This window comes from Camelina sativa, chromosome 19, assembly GCF_030686135.1.
Source record: "Camelina sativa cultivar CO46 ecotype springtype chromosome 19, ASM3068613v1".
Classification (NCBI taxonomy): domain Eukaryota; kingdom Viridiplantae; phylum Streptophyta; class Magnoliopsida; order Brassicales; family Brassicaceae; genus Camelina; species Camelina sativa.
Window position 1 is genome coordinate 6,400,293 of NC_141898.1, and position 19,000 is coordinate 6,419,292.

Consider the following 19,000-nt stretch of genomic DNA (forward strand, 5'->3'; position numbering starts at 1 on the left):
AAAGAAATTCTTAGTGTTAAACAAGACATGCATATATAAAAATTGTTATAATAGTTTACAAATTATATGAAAGGAAATTAAATAAAATTGTAATTGCAATCTGTAATTGCTTTTCAAAATACAACCGCATATTTAACTAGTCATTTTATGTCCTACAATTTTTTTTTTTGGTCACATTCGTCTTTACCGCCATTTTGGTTTGTATAGAAAAAGTAATTACTTGTTTAATTGATTAGAGATTTGATTGTTGGAGTCAAACTTTTGAAATTAATTGGCTAAATCATCACGTTACTCTCATGATTATATTTTCACTTTCCTAACTCCCCCACTTCACCCACCACAAATAGGGACAAATCCACATAGTATTTTATACTTACCGATGTAAGTATCCGTTTATACACTAATTAACTCACTAACTTTTACTTTAATTAGATTTTTGTTTTGTTTTGGTTTTGACAGCATTGAAGTATACTATTTATTTCCTTTTTTCTTATTGAAGCTATCAAAGGATTGATTCTCGATTATGCGGGGATTGCAAGCTACAAATAAACCGTTTTATTAAAGTCATCTAAACAAATGAAAAGAAAATAAAAGTAGGAAGCTGGGCTACTAGACTATGCGATCTGTCCTTTGTATCGGATACTTTTGACTACATAGCCATATTAGCCTTTTTTAATAGTTTGTATAGGCAATAGTTTACTTGTGTAATTATACTTTACTTATTATATAAGTACATATATTTCATGCTAAGCAGCATGTTTGTGTTAGCTTTAATAGCTTATCATAACGCTATGATTCGGTGGTCCAATTTGTTACTTTGAACCAAATTTAATTTTGGTCATGCCTTTTTTTTTCGGCATGTATTATGCAAATAAATTCCGAAATATGAATATATTATTATATGATTTATAACGTTACATATGTGAGTCTTTATCTTTCTATCAGGCAATCAAATCGAAGGTTGACATGACAATCTGACATATGTACGTAACATATTAATAACACATGATTCGTCATTTTGATATATATAGTGTTTTCGACAGAAACTTTTACCATTCTAGAATCTATTTGCATGTCGTTTTAAGAAAGAATTAATTACAGACCTAATAACAGACCCAACACGTTCTAACATTCTAATTAACAACATGCATGTTAACTACTAACGTAACGTTCATCATCTTTATCACTTGATGTTTAATCATCAGTGATAGGTAGATATGAAAGGAATGCGTGTACTTAGAAATAGACAAGACTTATATAATGCATAATCCAAGATTATAATCTGAAGCCATGTTTAGAACCAGACAAGCCAACCCAATCAAATTCAGGCCAAAAATAAAAAAGAAGAAGTACTCGAAAAGAATCAAATATTGGATACTATTGTCCATGACATTTGAGACCATGTCTCTTTCACTTTTTTTCCCACATCTTATTGATCATTATTAGTAGCATCAAATCAAATCTTTTACTTTTAGTTAATTAATAATTATTTCATCTACTGAAATTAATCTTCTTGTTATATAGTATTAATTTCCTAAAAAAACAGAGTAAAAAAAAAAAAAAAAAAAGGCAACGACTCTTTGCTATTCTAATTGACGAAGAGAATAGAAAACTTGACTCTCTCTTTTTCTTCCGTCACCTCTGCGATGATTCTGGAACTCTCGCAATAAAGATTAGCTCAGTGTAATCAGAAGCTAATTAAGCTGCTTAGTTATGAACTTAGATACCAAGTTTAAGATGATTAATTAACGATGGATATACATACACGAGTTACTTAACAAGGATAACACAAAAACCGTTTACAGGAAGCGGTAAAACATAAACCCCAAGGGGTAAGAAAACCGAATGATCTAAAAACTAATTACCCCAACCATTAACTAAAGTAATAATAAAATTATACAAGTAAACCAGTAGCGATGGCTCGATTCATGTTATCCAGACGAGTGGTTTCGTAAACCGGGAGCTCTTCTCGATACCTCTCGATCCCAATGGCCGAGAGATTCTCCAACTCGAATAGATCAGAACTGGCGCAACTCGCGGCATCGTCGTCATCCTCTACGTTGGTGATGTTGATGTCATCGTCGTACGTTGTTGTAGTAGCCTTGTTCTTATTATGGTAAGTTCTGAGAAGATCTTTGGCTGCTTCGATAACACGGCGATGCTCTTCCATGACGTCGCGTTTAGCTTCGTTACTACCGTAGAGCCTGCTGTTATAAGCGTAAGGCATGGGAATGGAAGAAGTACTATCTTCGTCGAGGATCACATTGACAGGACAGAACCGTACAGATCTTTTTGATTTGCCGCTAGAAGACGGAGTTTTACTCAAGCAAGACCTGGAGAAGGACGACGTGGATGAGCACGTGGTGGTGGAAGAGGCGTGTACTGTTTCTTCCACGGAGGAGGTAGTTTTCTTGCGCTGCTGCTTCTTAGGGTTAGTTGCGGCGGCGTTGGTGAAAAGAGAGTTGAGGAAAGTAGCGAGTCTGCCGCCGGGAGAGATAGGTTGTTTCACTTTTTTCAAATCGGAGTAGATCTTTAACGCTTTTGACTTGGTTCTCAAGAAACCACCGAGTTCTTTAGGTTTCTGGACGGAGGAGGAGTTGTCGACGGTTGATGTTCGAATAGGCTTGGGTTGTTGTTGACGAGTGGACGGAGGAGGTGGGGAGGCAGAAGATTTGGAACGTCCGTAGAATGAATCAGACTCGGATGATGAGAACCCGCCGCCGCTAGAGTCAGAGGAGCTGGAGTTAGAATGTCTGAGAAAGTCGGTGGTGTTGGTCCTCCTACTTGATCTCTCGAAATCAGCGGCGACTGAGCGGCGGTGATAAACTGGAGAGATCTCACGATCCTCGTTACGGTGTTGGTGATGATGATGTTTCTTCTTCCTGGTGGAGTCGAGGGCGGCAGGGGAGGAATCGTCGATGGAGCGGTAGATTTGGTCGAGGAGAGAGGATGAGAAGGAAGGGTGACGACGGTGGTGAGATGAAGAAATAGGCTTCTCCCAAGTCTCCATGAGAGAAGAAAAGCTTCGAGGTGGCCGGGAAAGGAAAGAGATGTAAGTAATGAATGGGTGAGAGAGAGGAGGAGACGGAAGGAAGGAAGAAGGAAGGAGTATGTTTATAAAGAAGGGCAGAGTAATCATTGCCACGTGTCTTTCTCGACAGCTATGGTCTCTCTCTCTGCTACGTCCCCCACAAAACTTATTAACATCAATCATCTTCATTTTTTTTTAATAAAATTAAAAATATTTGATACTTATTGCCATATGGTAAAAACAGGTATGTAGGTATATGACAAAAACAGAAGTGAGATTTCTTAGGAAATAGATTGACGTTCACGTTATTTTTATTTGATTATTTGAAAGAAACATTATAGACTTGTAGAATAGAGCTTCGGAACCATGCAATGCAACATTATGATGGGGAGAAGTTAGCTAATAATATAGTTTGTTTTTTTTTGTGTGTTTGTAATTTAATGATAAAACGTTAACAATATACTAGTTAGTATAAATTAGTGAACTGTTAATTTTTTAATATAATGTTTTTGCCAAGCATACACTCTGTCTGTGGTCATTAAAAGAAAAAAAAACTTCAAATTTAGTTGCAGAACCAGATGTTACAAAAATGTGAAATGTAAGGAAAGAAAAAAGTGAGCGTAATTTGCCACCTTAAAACGTAAAGCGTAAAAAAAGGTGTTGTCTGTTGCTATTTTTTTTAGGTGGACGGGTAGTAAATATTCTTCTAAAATCAAAATTTATAGATTTTCATATGTCCATGAATCAAAATGGTTTAAAAATACTAGGAATTTGTCTTGAACAAAAAGGGATTATGGGATATCACTGCTGGGTTACAGAGCAGCTTAGCCTTTATTCACATGACAAGACTCAAAGATTCACTTATGTGTTCCCTACTTATAAAGAAAAAGATTAAAGTTGTTCATTCCTCATCATAAGTCTTAATTTGTTTTCAATTTTATTTGTATTTTATTTAATACTAGAAGCAAAACAATTCTATCATTTATTACAGCAAACCCAATACAGATACTTGGGTCCATTGACACTTTTTTTTTTTTTTTCTAATCTCATGATGCCTAATTAAACATTTCAAAACTACAACGTTCTAAATGCTTAGATACAAATTATACAATTTCGGAGTAAAGAATTGATAAATACTTGTGAATATATTTAGACAGAATATATACTATTTGAGAACTATGTTTGTAGGTTAATAAGCGGCGGCTTTCTTGTTGTGGCTTTTGAGTTCAAGAAAAAGACATGGACGTTATAACGTAATTACAAAAGTCTGAGAAATATTAAACCGAGAAGAAGCATGGAGAGAGAGAGAGAGAGAGAGAGAGAGAGAGAGAGAGAGAGAGAGAGAGAGAGAGAGAGAGAGAGAGAGACTAATTAGAGAAAAAAACTTTGAGAGACGACATCTCAAGTTTTTTTTTTTTTTTTTTTTGTGCAACGAATGATCTCAAGTTTAAGACTGAAAGACACTTCCACATGGTTGAGTTGTTAAGAAAATAAGGGAATTGTGGTGAGCAAAGATTTGGTGTGTCGTATGCTCTTGATCCCAAGTTGAAAAGAAACACTTTTAAAGATCATGTTTAACTTAATGTGTGTATCTATTTAGTATAGTCGTATAGAAGGAACATGTTCATCTAGGCTTACAATTGCAGAACGAGTGGGACGAAGAGTTTTTGTTGAGAGAACTCATAAAAGTCTTGCATCCTTTTAAGATAATTTATCTCCCAAATACTCTTCCTTCAAAACAGATATTTAAACTCTGACCCATATTTCACTCTCAATTTTTTTTTTATATAAAAAATACTAAAATCTGCACTGAATTAGTCAAACATAGGAAAACGAATTAACTGCAGAATTTGACCCAGGTCTATATTATACAGTAGAGAATATGTAACATGAAGGGAACTAGTCAAATATTGGAGAAAGAAAATAGTAGGAGATAAGAAAATAAAGCGATGGCGATATTTGGAAAACCCTACTACGAACGCTATCTAGCTAGGCTTTAGCTTTAGAAATCCGAAACCAAAAATAATTAAGAAGCAAAATGCTGTGTTTGTGAAGTGTAAAGAGTAAAGATTGGCTAAAAGAAATAGCTAATGGAGGATTAAGCAACAGTCAAGCAATGCGGCTAAAGAGACTCTTATCACTCATTAACCTAACACCAAATTAAACCAGCATATCTCAGTAACAACCATAATTTTGCAAGCAACTTTAGTTGGTAATTGAGTCCCTAGCTCATATTTATCTTCAATCTAATTAGCGGTCGACAAAATAAGATAAGATAAGCAAACATGTTAAATTTTAGTTTAAATACTTTTTACAAAATTTGTATATTGCATGTTTGTGACAAAATTGCTAGGAAGGAGGGCAAAATAGCAGGGAGCCAACAGTATAATGGAAATGATTAGACATAGACAGCGGGATTAAGACAATATCATCTATCTGATTAACAAAATCAGGCTTTATTAACAAGTAGAGATGATTTTTTTTTTTATAATTAAATATGAAGAATTACTGTAATAAGCGTCGCTTTCTTTTACCATGAAAAGGCGACTCAACAGGCCAACACTGTTATAATATCGATTGTTATCTTTATAAGTTTTTTTTTTTCTTTTTTCAAAACAACAATACCATATTATAATATAAATGAAATCTATATAAATAAGTTTTGAATTCAAAATTTTTGACTCAGCTATATGATGATTATGTTAAGGTTCCTTTTATTTTTACAACTTGATTTTAACTTTGAATCATTGATTGTGTGTAATCAACTTCTCTCTCATAATTAACATCTTTAACTATATGTATCCAATTCCCTCCTAACTACCGCCGAACGCAATTGCCTATTTTAGCGAAATTAGGCTTATTTATTGTAATTTCAAGGAATTCTACATACAGTATCTATCAGTTTTCTGTGCCTTATTAATTAGAGGATAGTTAAGTTTATGTTTATAGACACGTTCCAAGCTACCAATCGGTTCAAATATTTAATTACTTTTTTGCTATATATTGACTTCACGTGAATAACATTTAAGATGGATGAAATGTTTTAACATGATGAGGTAAATAACATGTGACTAGATTTTTTTAAACAAATGTAGTGGACATTAAATATGTATTTTCCGACGTTCTTTTTCCAATTTAATATTCTGACGCACACCATGGGACAAAATTAGTATAATTAGTCTCCACATGTAACGATATGTAAAGTTGATTACTTATACGGTTAGCTAACGGAAAGCACTTTTGATAACAAAGAAGGAATATTAATACTAATCATTTTTAGGCGCAAAATCTTTGGAAGATATGTAAATTGGTTATCTCTCATATACTCCCTCTATTTCAAAATATATTATGTTTTAGATAAAACACACATATTAAGAAATAGTTACTTTTAAAAAGTTTAACCAAGTATAAACAAGACTGCATAATATAAAATATAAAATTAATCTAAAATTTGTATAGAAAATTGAAAACATCCTATATTATGAAACAAAAATATTTCTCCAAACATCCTAGATTATGAAACGGAGGGAGTTTATCTTAGTTTTAAGCTGTGATCTTAAGATAGATACAAAGAATAGAATGATGCTTATAATGCATAAGCATGCGGTGCGTAGTTATTATACTGCTTAACCTTTTTCTTTGAGTGGTGTAGTTGGGTACTATTATATAGACAGGATATCTGAAATATATTATTCAGATTAAATCGTAAATCACCCTTGCCAACTTTGGTTTTGAGATGTGTTTTCTGAATAACAAATTATTGGATCATTAATAATAATACAAGTCTCAATTAGAATGTGTGAGAAGAGTGCATGCTAAAAGATAATGGTGCTCATTTGCAAAATGATTACTCCCGTGGGCTAAGGGGAACTCCATTTCTTTAAATATAATTTCATGCATGATACATCAATGGAAAACAGATGCAAGGAAGGATAGCTTACTGTTGCTTAACAGCTTAAATATAGATATTAATTATATCAACCTTATAAACATGCCTGGTTGAATTAAGGGAAACAAAAAAAAACTAAACGTGATGAAAAATGTAACATAGGAGAAACGAGTTTTGTAAAGTGACTACAGTAGTTTTCTTATATAAAAGAGACTGTATGTGAAATTCACCATAGAATGACACACAACACATATGCATTATGAACGCCCCTTCGAATCCACGAAACTTCACACTCGTGGAGCTCTTCATCAACTGGACCCATCTCTCAACCATTTTTACAATTAATTTCTGCTGTGTTTATATAAAAAATATTGTAAACCTTACCAAACTTGATTTTAATTCATGAGAAATTATGAAATAGTTCAAGTAATACGTATTAATTTTTTTTTAAAGCGTTCATGTTAACTCTTTAACAATTACTGAATTTCATATATTTAACATGTTGTAATGAAACGTCCGTGTCAGTCTCTTAAATTTTCTAAATATCGCACATATCATATAGTAGATGATTCAATATGATTTTCTGTTGAATAAAAAACATATGGTTTTATAACAGCGCTTTAAATTGGCAGATACTTTTTACGACTTTCATATATTACAAAGTTAAGTTACTAAAATGATTAGAAATTTAGAATGTAGAAATATATTAATGTATAACCTTATTTTAAAATATATAATCCCGTAAGTCGTACCATAGGTAAACGAAAACAAAGAGAGAAATAACTACGAAAGAATTATATAATATGTACAATAAACAGAAGTTGCAGTGATTCCACGCATGTGTGGGATATGATAAACAAAAGAAAGACAAAAAGATTCCGATCACATCATGATTGAGTTGGTGCATGCAATATAGCAAAAGCAGATTCCATTTAAATCAAATAGCTAGAGAGCATACACGATACAACTCTTTTAAGAGTAACGTTTGATATTAATATTTTCCTCTAACAGCCCAATCAAAGAAGAAACTACACTTACCATTATACCATTCGATGTTGGTGTATGAATGGATGTCTATAAATCACTCCACTATCTTCTGATTTGACATGTCATGTTCACAAATCAGATATACTATACAACGTTTCGAACATATTATCGTCGATAAAGATAATAACAGTTTACTCATTACTGCATTGCATTTACGTGTCAACTTTTAACAGAATTAGATGATTTGTTGGGAGAAATTAATCTTTTTTGATTCAACAAACAGGCCTTCATTGAACAAAAGTGGTAAGAAGTTAGGGGTCAATGGCTTTATAAATCTCTAAAACCGATCATTGAACCTTTTGACTTATTTAGGAAAAAATAAACAAACTAATCTTCAATTAAATTTGCCAATTCTTCTTAATCTCCTATAAATTATTCTATGAGAGATATAGAATAGGGTCAAGAAGTGCCAAAATTGCCCATCATTATCCCTCTTACATGCGGGTAGGTTATCTAAGTGATGAACCCTAAACCTCTACTCTACGCTAGCCAGTCTTAGTCAAAATTACTTTTCTAATACAAAAATCTCCTCAATCATTTTCAGTACCATTTCCTTAATTCACAAAACTCAACAAATTACAGAATATCTAGAAAATCTCAAGCTAATCCTTGCTAACGCGGTAGGTGTTATTAATATTGAGTGAAACAACAGTGAAACCACGTTTAGTTATCTCAAGACCGGTCAAAATGAGACAAATTAGAGTATTAGCGCTCAAAATCATGGAGTCCCAAGAGATTCGTAGAGAGTAATCATTTCTCAATAAGGTAGGAGCATGACTTGGGAGATAAAAAAAAGAGCCACGACCTATTAAATCAGAGGAGCAAGAAAAGCCCGTACAAATTACGCTCTAAGTAAACTAGTTGGCCCCTTGATTTAAGACCCACCTCCTCCAAACTAAGTATTTAGTTCTCTAAATATGTCAACAAAACGATCAATTAGATTCTTTTGTTATGATGACATAGTGTGCTATGACACCTAAAAAACAAAAGTAATCAAGGAGCTAATCAAAACCTATAGACTTAGCTTCAACAAGTTTTCTGATTAAGAATATTTGTTTTATATTCTAAAGGCTAGAGGAAAGTTAGGTCAAGCTCAACAACTAATGATTCTCTATCAAGAATTTAATAAGGAATATGAAGAGAAATGGAGAGACACAACTCAAAAGAAGAAAATTCAACAGCTAAACAAAACTCTCAACTCTCTTTACTACTTAATGAACATCGACAATGTGGAAACACTAGCAACAAGCAACAATGTTTTGAGTGACAGGGTTTCACACTTAAACACCATCACATGCATTGTAGGGTTCTTGGAATTGACAGAAACTATAGTAGGATTAAAAGTTTAAGAAGCACGGATAGAACTTTACCTTGACACTTTGACACCATGGGAACTTAACAACATACCTGCAGCTGTAAAAGATGAGGGGATATGGAAGCAGACAAAACATTTATTGATAACTAGTGAGAGCTGGGAACCTTTTATGCATTGAATAAAAAGATTAATGAAAACAGAGTTTGGGCGTTTCATAAGGAGAATCAAAATATTTGCTTTTGGCTATTATAACCCATTAGACAAGTAGACAAAGGTTAGATTTTGTTCAGAAGCTTGCTGGCCAGTTCGGATGACCAATTTGTGATTGCTGATAAGTACCAACTTGAGACGGAGGAGAGGGCACGACCCCAGCTCCAACATTACCACCAAGCCCAGGTCCCATGTGGTGCGGATTCGCCATCGTACCAGGCTGTGGCGGGTGAAAGAGACCCTGGAACTGCATGTGAGGTGATTGTGCTGCTGCTGCTGCTGCAGCGGCGTTGTAGGATGGATGTGCTGTATGGGATGATAAGTAAGCGCCATGAGGCGTTTGTCCAGCGACGTTGTAATATTGAGGAGACTGAAGGCTTGAAAGATCTCTGGGATTTGGCATCCAAATCTCAGAAGTCTCAGCCTGTTGCGTCAGATAAGGAAACACTCATCAGAATGAAACATAACTGACAACATGAAGTTCGGAGACTAACATACTTAATTACTTATCATTACCTGAGGATTTGGATTGTAGATATTTCCATCTTTGTATTTCATGCGAGATGAATCTTCAAGTCCAGTAGCGTTTCCAACTACATTGGGAGGATTAATTGGATACCCATTAGGATTGTTGTACGTCCCAAACCCCGTATGCCCACCTGTTGGAACTGGTTTGAATTGCTGATTGATCCCATACTTGACACCATTCGAACCGAGATGAGAACCGCCTCCAGGCATCAGTACATAGCCATTACCATTTGAAGGGTGTGCATATGCAGCTGGGTTACCTGAGTAGCCTGGCATGGGCATCTGGTGGGGAACATAGACTGGGGAGAGGAACTGACGATAAGGCATGAGATTGGGATAATGTGAAACATGAACCTGTGGATACATCTGTTGCATTGATGCTTGTTGTTGTTGTTGCTGCAACATGGGAATAGTAGATGGAGGGGCATTATTTACCATGTGAGAACCTAATGCCTGCTGCATTATTAAAAGAACACCTGATTAGTTTTTCCTGGTTTATGAAATGAAAAGATAACTAGGACACATGCACAAACCAGCTGCTCAAAGAGGAACTAACTAGACTCTTACGCATCAACTCATGCAGCCAAACCAGTAAAAACTAAAAGAAACATAAATTACCTCCTGTGGAGATGGTAATCCTTGACCTCGTATGGTTTCATCCATTGCAGGACTAAAATAAGGAAATTCATAGCTACCATGATTATCATATGCCTGCTGGAAAGGACAAGCATGTCATTCTTTATTAAAATTAATCTTTCGATGAATTTTTAAAAGTTAAAATTGTAAGAATCCTTACTGAGAATTTTTGCAGCTCGGGAGGATCTTGCTGCTGTTCAAACTCTAAAGGAGTATAAGGTGGACCATTCCTATTGAGTGATTGGACTCCCGAGTACTCATCCAAATTGTCAGATCTATTAGTTTCTTTCTGGTCGGGCAACTGTGGCTCAGATACAGCCGAGACGGGTGACTCAGATGCAGAAATTCTGACATGATCATCAAGAATACTAATAGGCTGAACGCCCAGACCATCTGTTGAAGCCTCAGGACAAGTAGCTGGCAAACTGTCAACAATATCACCAATTAATTGAAAGAACGATGCAAATGATCTCAAACTAGAACCAATATGTACAAAAACAAACAATACCACCAAATGTCAGAACTTACCTCTGATCAGATTCTCTAAGTTCTTCTGAAGAGCATGATTCTTGAAAAGCAGATGCTGAATTTCTTGACGAATTGAACTCTTGAACAAAGCTACCAAAAGTCAGGTGACAGCGGTCAGTCTCCGGGACGCGAATATGATCTGCGATGATGACATTCTGACTTTCACTGATATGAACATGCGAAAGCGTATCTTGCAACTTAACGGCTTCTGATTCCACGTTTATGGAATTATCAGCAGGACGGCGAGCTTGAGACTTTGTAGGTGTTCCAATTACTCCAGGGTTGTGTCCAACAGGTTTCTGATTTGATTTAGGTTTCCACTCCTTGTTCTGTGAGACTCCTGCATTACGTACAGGTTGATCAAGAGTATCAGAAGTCATGAAAAGAAATGGCTACCACCAGGACTTCCCAATAGATTGAAAGAAAGGATTATATTAACAAAGACAGAAGCTATATACAGAGAAAAGAGCCGCCTAGCAGAAATCAAATAAAGCACAACATCCATTTGATTAATAAATAATTGGCGTATAAGTGTTACCCTTTGTATGGCCACCAACTTGTTGTGTTCTAGCATATTGACTTCCTCTATTCCCACGCTGTCTGTTCAAAAATGACCTATTCTTTTCAACACCGCTGGACATAATAGGCTCTCGTGCAGTAGTTTGATTGTGATCAATCTTTGAAGTTGGGGAAGATGGTCGATATGCATTTGGAGGCCCATTATTCCTAATAGAGGACCCTGGAAAAGATCGGACAGATGGATCTTTACCAACATTTTCAGAAGGTTTTCCACCTAAACCTACACCCCTTACTTCCCGTTTAATAGCTCCCACGGGTGATGATCTAGAAACAGGGGATGGTACGTGAACTGGATCTGTGGAAGACGCATATACACCAAGAACTGAATTGGTTGATGGCAAAGTAACTCCACGGACTGTCTGCTTTCCATCAGAGAGCTCTTTATTGGTAGAACGGTGCGAAGGAGCAATTTCACCCTGCCTGAGCCTGACATCACCAGTAAAATCTTGAACCCCAGAAGAGTCACGATCTCCCAAACCACCTGTTGAGCTGGCAAACAATGAAAATAAAGCGAAAATTCTTATTTTTCACATTTGATTTCAGCATAGTTTGCTCAAAATTTATCTAGTCCTCGTTAGGCTTTCTGTTTCCCAAAAAGTAACCATATTTGAGGAATATTTCAGAGGAACGCCTACCAAGAGAACATACACACTCCTACTTTCGTCTACCAAACCACAAATAGCACAAAACAAATGCGTCTCTTATCGTCTTAGAGTCCTACTTTACTATTTTTTTTGGAAAAGTACAGCTAAAGCAAATTAACTCCCTTGTAATAGTAACACTAAAAACAGATCATTCAGAGTAAACAACGTATCATGCTATTTAATTATGTAAAAAAGCAAAACAAGGCAAGTAAGCGACTTAGTATAGAAAGCTCGAATAAGAACAACAGGATATATTACAATTGATCATACGTACCCCTTTTTGTTCACAGTGGCCACCACTTTGTTAATATTTGATTCAGAAGACAGGGCAGAAGAATGCTTCAACTCTTCATCAACATTTGGATTAGACCTGTTGTCCCTAACAACACGAAACTCTCTGTTGGATCCTGCACTACCATGAAACGGACAAATTATAAACATACAGAACAACATTTCTAGGTGAAATACAATCAATACATCAGATAAAACTTCAAGGCCTCACGCCAATCACAAAGATTCAACAATGGTAAAATGCATTAAACACTAATTTCTATTTTCCTCGACCTTCATATGTTTTTCTGGATTCAACAAAGTGCATTTTATGCCCCCGTAATAGGTTTATGTTTAAGAACCATTTAAAAATCAACTTAAAACAAGTTAAAAAGATTTTTGGTATAAGCATGCAAAAGAAACTGGGGCGTATATTATCATAAAATTGATTTACCAGTAGCAGGATTCCTAGGAAATGCATTTCGTTGAGCAGCATTCCTGGGGAAGAAATTTCTATTGTAGCCTCCTCTCCGAGCATTATATTCAGGCTGCGTACGAACTTTCACTTCACTGGTAACATTTTCAAGAGGTTTCTTTCTGTCGGCCGGCTCAACAAGTACTGTATCCTGAAGTCAAAGAACACCCCCCCAAAAAATCAGACTTATACAAGACACAGGTTGCAGCCTAAAAGAAGTATCTTAATGATCTTTAGGAATTCAGCAAACTAAATGAATGGCTAGAAAAGTTGAAAAGGTTTTCGACAGCCAATTCAACTAACGGGCACACAAAATATTAAATTTCATCAAAAGGATGGTTAAAATGCCCGCTAAACACTAATTGCACACGTAGACACCCGATGAGAAATACTAGTAACAGGACGGAAAATCTAGTCACCTACTTCAACTGCAGCTTCTAAAAGGGTAAGGAGTGAAACTAAAAAACTATAACATGATGATGGTGATGGCAATTGGCATTTGGCACACAAAGGTTCAAAAGAGAAGAAACGAAACAAATATTTGCGACTTTACCTCTTTCTTCCTGTCTCTTTTTCTCTTCACCTCGTGGAATGGATCTGATCAAAAGAAAAGCTTTAGTGCACGAAAACACAGATAAAAGACACCATTTGCAAACAACAAAACACGACAGTAAAAAAAAAAACGTAAAATGAAATCCAAGTGAAGACCAATACTATATCAGGTATATAGTAATTTTCGAATCCTGGAGAGAATTGACAAATATCGAAATGGAAACAGGAACCTAAGTTATCAGTCAATCGAATTATCATCACCACAACCCCAATAGAACAAAAAACCAAAACCGGAACTTAGCATAAGCAATCTACAGGATTCTACATACGCCTTATCCCAGATATAAACAAGATGTAACATCAATCCTTTGTGATCACGAGGAAGACGAGAACAAATAGTAAAAACCCTAACTTTGGAGAGAGAGAAATAGATGGGAAAAGAGAGAGAAACCTTGATAAATCAGCTTCTGCACAGCCTCGTCAGCGTCCATGTTTGCTTCTTTAAGGGCAGTGTAAATATCGGCATCGGAGTGATTACCCACAATTTCCTTAATCGATTGAATCATCTTTTTGGCTCCATCATCGAGTCCTACCCCACGATTACCGCTAGTTCTGGACCCAGTCACCATTACGGATCAAAGCCGTTCTATCGAATAATCGCAAACACGCAAAAGAAACAGAGAAAATTCAAAAAAAGGATCGAGTATGAGAGTTATCTAGCGAAACCAAGTGCGATCCGCGTAGGCCAGGTAAGAGATGCTAAATGATTTGACTCTTAAACCCTAAAAATCGGATATAGAGACCACTAGGGTTTCGCAGTACACAGAGGAGACGAGAGGAAAAAAAAAAAAAAAAGTTAAGATTTGGGGAAAATAAATAGAGAGAAAGAGAGAGAGAGAGGGTTTATTACTTTATTCTAAAAAAAAAAAAAAAAAAAAAAAATTAGTTCCAAAAAAGCACTAATAATCGGATAAACCAAAAAAATAACCATTTCACTCCTTAGATAAAATAGTAATTGGAAGTGAGAAATGGAAATTTCAAAAGAGATTAGTACAAGTTTAATAGCTGCAATTTTCATGTTTTCATTACTATCTAATTAATACATTTAAAGTACATACCATAATCATTGTCATATATACTAAATGAATTATTTATTAGAGACAAGTACATATGTTTCTTATAAAGTGCAAAGTATTAATATTATTGTCTTTAAAAAAAAAATTGGGAAGGTGGCCAGTGAAATAGAGTAATATGGATTTCTTAGAATTGGACTTTTCTATACATGACCCTTTTAAAACCAAGAAAAATATCCACTGAAAGTATAAAACTAATAGTACCTCTTTATAGAGAAGATGTAAATGAAAAAAGAATAGAAAGAGAACTACTAACAACCACCAACTAAATGGTGGGTACATGTATTATCTGAAACCCAAGTTACTTCCATTAATCTGTAGCTTTAATCCGAGTAGTTAAAACATAGTATTAAAAAAAAAAAAGTGTTTTGTTTTCCTCCTGTGTCCAGAGATCCCTCTAGAGATCATCATCATCACAAGTATTGTTGTTGTATCCGAGCTCTGTTCTGCTCCCACCACAATCTTGCGTTCGTTTCCCCAAACTTCTCTCGGCTACAAACCAACCACAAGGAAAATGATGTTTTTAAGTGTTTCTTGCTTTTTAAAAGGGAACACAGAAAATAAGTCTTGTCTTTTTTTTTTTACCTGAAGCGAACCCGTCTAAGCTCCCGAGTCCCATCCGGTAAAGCTCTGATTGTGATGTAAACACCTGCTTCGTCCTGTTCAACCCATTCAGTTTCAATGTCACTTGCGTTACTTACAGAGAGCTCCCCTGAATGATCTGCTTCTTCTTCTTCTTCTCCTTCCCTTGATGAGCTACTTCTTGCAGACTCATCAACAGATGATGTTTCGGTTTTCGTCCCACTTATGCTAGAGAGTTTTGGCGTTGTAGCAAGACCAGATGAATCATGGTGTCGACTTCGTGTTTGGGCTGTTGGTTGGTGAGTGAGTGAGCCAGAAGAAGCGTAGCCTTTTCCTCGAGAGCTTTCTTTGTTCAGCGGTGGAGTTGCAGGATCATTCTTGCTAGACGGAATTCGTGAGCTCTGGTATACCAAACTCAAAACTAGTTAGACCTCAAAGAATCAAATACAGGTTTTTTGATGATGACTGGATTCATGTGTTCATAAGTGAAGCCAGAGCCTATACCTCATCTTCGGATCTAGGAGGAGTTGGAAGTGGGACACTCTGCTGATTGAACTGCTGTACATTGTATAATTCCATCACCTTGTCGAAATTCTCTGCCCACCACTTTTGAGCTTGCCATTTATCAAACATTTCACGGCTGCAAGCAATACAAATTTGAAGTCAAAATCAACAAATTAGAAGCTGCCTTAAGCATATACACACCATGACAATAGCAACCAAGTTGACAATGTTATGTTCAACAGAAAAGTCAGAGTCTGCAGTAATCCTTGAGAGCCACAATGTTCCTATTTAATGAGGCCATGAAGAAAGTTAGTTAGATCTTCGTGGTCTCATTAGATTTCCCACATACAAAAAGAACTTACTAATTAAATTCACCAAACACTTCCCCACACAATTGTTCTTGGGGAATCCATTTAAGTTCTGCATTGGATTCAACTACCAAAATATAACCCACATCTCAAAAACCTTTCTTGGCAAAAAAGATGTACAAGTTCTCATAATTCCAGCAAATGTTTGGGGACCACTTCAATTGAATCAAGAAGCAACAGTTTCCAACACAGAAATCTCACATAATAATATCCTAAATATCAATTGTACTTCTCATTAGCTGGTCTCCAATTAACACACATCTCTATTTCCAAAATCAAAACTCAACAGATTTCAAAACACTATGGAATAGTTCATATTGGTTGAGTATATCATCTGCAATGTCCCCGATATAAAAACACAATGTACCACCATCTTGATTCAGTTGAAGATCCCAACTTTCTTTTTTTGTGTAAAATGCAACAAAACAGTTAAAAGTTACCTGAACCGAATCCGTTTCATATCATTCCCTCCTTCAGGCAATGATACAAATGTGATGAGGACACCAGGCTCAACTTGAGCAACCCATTCCTTAAGCTCATCTTCTTCCTCCATGAACACTGTGGACTCTGTCCTACCACTCATGGATTCAGGTGTTCCTTCTCCACTCACAAACCCTTTCAACCTTGACTCCATTTCCTTCCCCAAAATTTTCGGTGTTGAGCTTCCACTCCCTGCTCTCTTATACGCATAACGAAACCTCCCAGAATTCGAAGCAGCATCCGAATCAGCGTAGTTTCCGTTCTTATTCTGGTTTGACGACCCTGAACACGGTTTGCAGCTTTTATAAGCACCTGATGCTTTTACTGCCATGTCTTTTATCTGAAGATTCACATGGTATTGACAAAATTAAGTACAAGGAAAAAAACTAAGACATTTTGAAAGTCACGGACTTAAATTTAGGATTCTAGAGGTAAGGAAACTATCCCTAATTCGTTGAAAAGATCAGAAATTGACTTGTTGATATGTTCTTAGCTTCCAAACAGAAACCAACAAGAACAAAATAAATGGTCCTGTCTCGGAGTTTCTTTTCATTTATCTCATTTTGTGTGTGTTTCTCGTGAAAGTGACACACAGAGGAAAGAATGTTATCTACCTGTGACGTCAGGAACTTAATAGGTTGCTTAGACCTGACTCTGTCTTCTTCTTCTTCATCATCTTCCTCTTGTTTCTTAGATCCACCATTGTTTAGCTGCTTCGAACAAGCTATGCATGTCAGCATCTCTCTCTCACACCCTCCACAAAGATTCAAACCTGAGAATTAAGGAGAAGGAAACACGATCAAATGATTCAAATCTAAAGATTAACAAAAAAAAGAAACCTTTTAAAGAAATAAGACTTGTAATGATTTGTTACCTTTATGCGATACAGTAGTAAACGCACTTGGCTAATTCTACCTACACAAGGCTTTCCAATGTATAAAAAACACTCGCTAAATTCGATTCTTCTCACAGAGATTCTCAGAAATAAAACTCGACCATTGAAGCAGAGGTCAGTCAAATGACGGCGAGAGAAGGAAGAGACCGTAACAGCAGCGGGAAATTAGGGTACCAGGATCTGCAGATCAGACCTAGAAAACGATTTCGCATTAAAAACTCTTTCTTTTAAAGATAAATAAATAAAAATAAAACTCTCTGGTGGGTCTGCTGTTCCTTGCAGGTTGAAGCTCTTAACAGAGATTGAGTGAGAGACACTCTTAAATCTTCACACTTTATGATATCCAAAGCCGAATGCAGAAGCAAAATGCAATAAAGCTACGATTTTTAAAGAGAGAGAGTGAGAGAGAGAGAAATAAAAAGGAGAGAGAGAGAGAGAGAGAGGAACTTTGATATTTGGGCTGTGAGATCGTCGGACACTGTGAAAGTTTGCGCACAAGTGTTGTATTGTGTTCCTTCCTATATAAAAGCTCTATACTCTTTTCTTCCTTCTTCTTTTCTTTTATTTGTTCTTCAGAAACAACACTATTGGCTAATTTTTCAGATTCGTCTTTAACTTTCGTATTTATGGATTATTATGACCAAGGAAGAAAACAAAAAACGTAACACACAGTTTTTACTAACCAACAGAATAGAGTTTTACAGCTTTATTGCAACTTTTATGTGTTTAGTTAGATTTTGTCAAGTTTTGATTTATGGTTTAGTTCTCTCTACCCATATGTCTTACTACTACTACTTAGACCAAAGATTGTGATCAGTTAACAAAATAGTATTAACTATTAAGTAAGCAAAAGTAAAAAAACTAGTATATTTTTTTAGAAATAGTATAATAATTTTACTGTTTAAGTGAGTGTGGAAGAAATTGGACCAAGAAGTTTTCAAATGTTATTTTCTCTCTTGGTTTTTGTTTTCTTTACTTTCTTTTTTTTCCTTTCTATAAATAAAGGACGATATTTAAGCTAAGTTGTGACCACATATTGACACGTGCATTGTTAAATGTTTTTGGCTGTCTAATTTTGCACCCAATTAAAGAAAAAGAAAAAGGTAACCAATAATCCATTTTTGTTATCTGTCAATTTTCTCAACTACAAATTTTTCCATAGTTTAAGACAGTGACTCTGGGAAATGTGATACAATGTTGCAAGTTTTTTTTTGTTTTTGTTTTTGTTTTTGTTTTGTTTTGTTTGGTTACTAGTTTAGCAAGTTACTACTAATTTATTCAAAGTATTCATTCAACATTAAAACACAACTAGTTGGCATTCAATAGAAACCAAA

General features: G+C 35.6%; 2 protein-coding genes and 1 non-coding gene across 6 annotated transcripts; all 3 read right to left on the reverse strand.

Annotated features, from left to right (window-relative positions):
• Window positions 1-1,711: 1,711 nt before the first annotated feature.
• Window positions 1,712-3,212, reverse strand: LOC104765201 (protein BIG GRAIN 1-like A). Its single transcript, XR_015590860.1, has one exon. It is a non-coding gene; the product is annotated as a protein BIG GRAIN 1-like A (transcript).
• A 6,227-nt stretch (window positions 3,213-9,439) lies between these two features.
• Window positions 9,440-14,773, reverse strand: LOC104778757 (uncharacterized). 4 transcript variants are annotated; one of them, XM_087501479.1, is made up of 10 exons: window positions 14,156-14,773; window positions 13,706-13,749; window positions 13,132-13,303; window positions 12,682-12,814; window positions 11,723-12,252; window positions 11,185-11,524; window positions 10,817-11,081; window positions 10,639-10,731; window positions 10,009-10,476; window positions 9,440-9,916 (listed from the first exon to the last, which is right to left on the reverse strand). In XM_087501479.1, exons 1-10 carry the CDS (start codon window positions 14,331-14,333, stop codon window positions 9,569-9,571), a joined length of 2,571 nt encoding a protein of 856 aa, XP_087357605.1. In that variant the 5' UTR covers window positions 14,334-14,773; the 3' UTR covers window positions 9,440-9,568. The 4 variants fall into 4 exon arrangements, with proteins under 4 accessions (XP_087357605.1, XP_087357606.1, XP_087357604.1 ...); XM_087501480.1 differs by having other exon boundaries at window positions 10,009-10,473; window positions 10,639-10,734; XM_087501478.1 differs by having other exon boundaries at window positions 10,639-10,734.
• A 313-nt stretch (window positions 14,774-15,086) lies between these two features.
• Window positions 15,087-18,273, reverse strand: LOC104765204 (protein Brevis radix-like 2). Its single transcript, XM_010488882.3, has 6 exons — window positions 17,646-18,273; window positions 17,386-17,543; window positions 16,732-17,111; window positions 15,924-16,059; window positions 15,423-15,820; window positions 15,087-15,329 (listed from the first exon to the last, which is right to left on the reverse strand). Exons 2-6 carry the CDS (start codon window positions 17,509-17,511, stop codon window positions 15,251-15,253), a joined length of 1,119 nt encoding a protein of 372 aa, XP_010487184.2. The 5' UTR covers window positions 17,512-17,543; window positions 17,646-18,273; the 3' UTR covers window positions 15,087-15,250.
• Window positions 18,274-19,000: the final 727 nt, after the last annotated feature.

Coding starts and splice junctions, on each gene's coding strand:
- LOC104765204 (XM_010488882.3), bottom strand. CDS start 17,511: ATGCTGACATGCATAGCTTGTTCGAAGCAGCTAAACAATGGTGGATCT. Junction 16,060..16,731: donor ATGAAACGGATTCGGTTCAG/GTAACTTTTAAC, acceptor TATTGCTTGCAG/CCGTGAAATGTTTGATAAAT. Junction 15,330..15,422: donor CTTAGACGGGTTCGCTTCAG/GTAAAAAAAAAA, acceptor GTTGGTTTGTAG/CCGAGAGAAGTTTGGGGAAA.
- LOC104778757 (XM_087501478.1), bottom strand. CDS start 14,333: ATGGTGACTGGGTCCAGAACTAGCGGTAATCGTGGGGTAGGACTCGAT. Junction 13,304..13,705: donor AAAGAGACAGGAAGAAAGAG/GTAAAGTCGCAA, acceptor CTTTGACTTCAG/GATACAGTACTTGTTGAGCC. Junction 9,917..10,008: donor TCTACAATCCAAATCCTCAG/GTAATGATAAGT, acceptor CTGACGCAACAG/GCTGAGACTTCTGAGATTTG.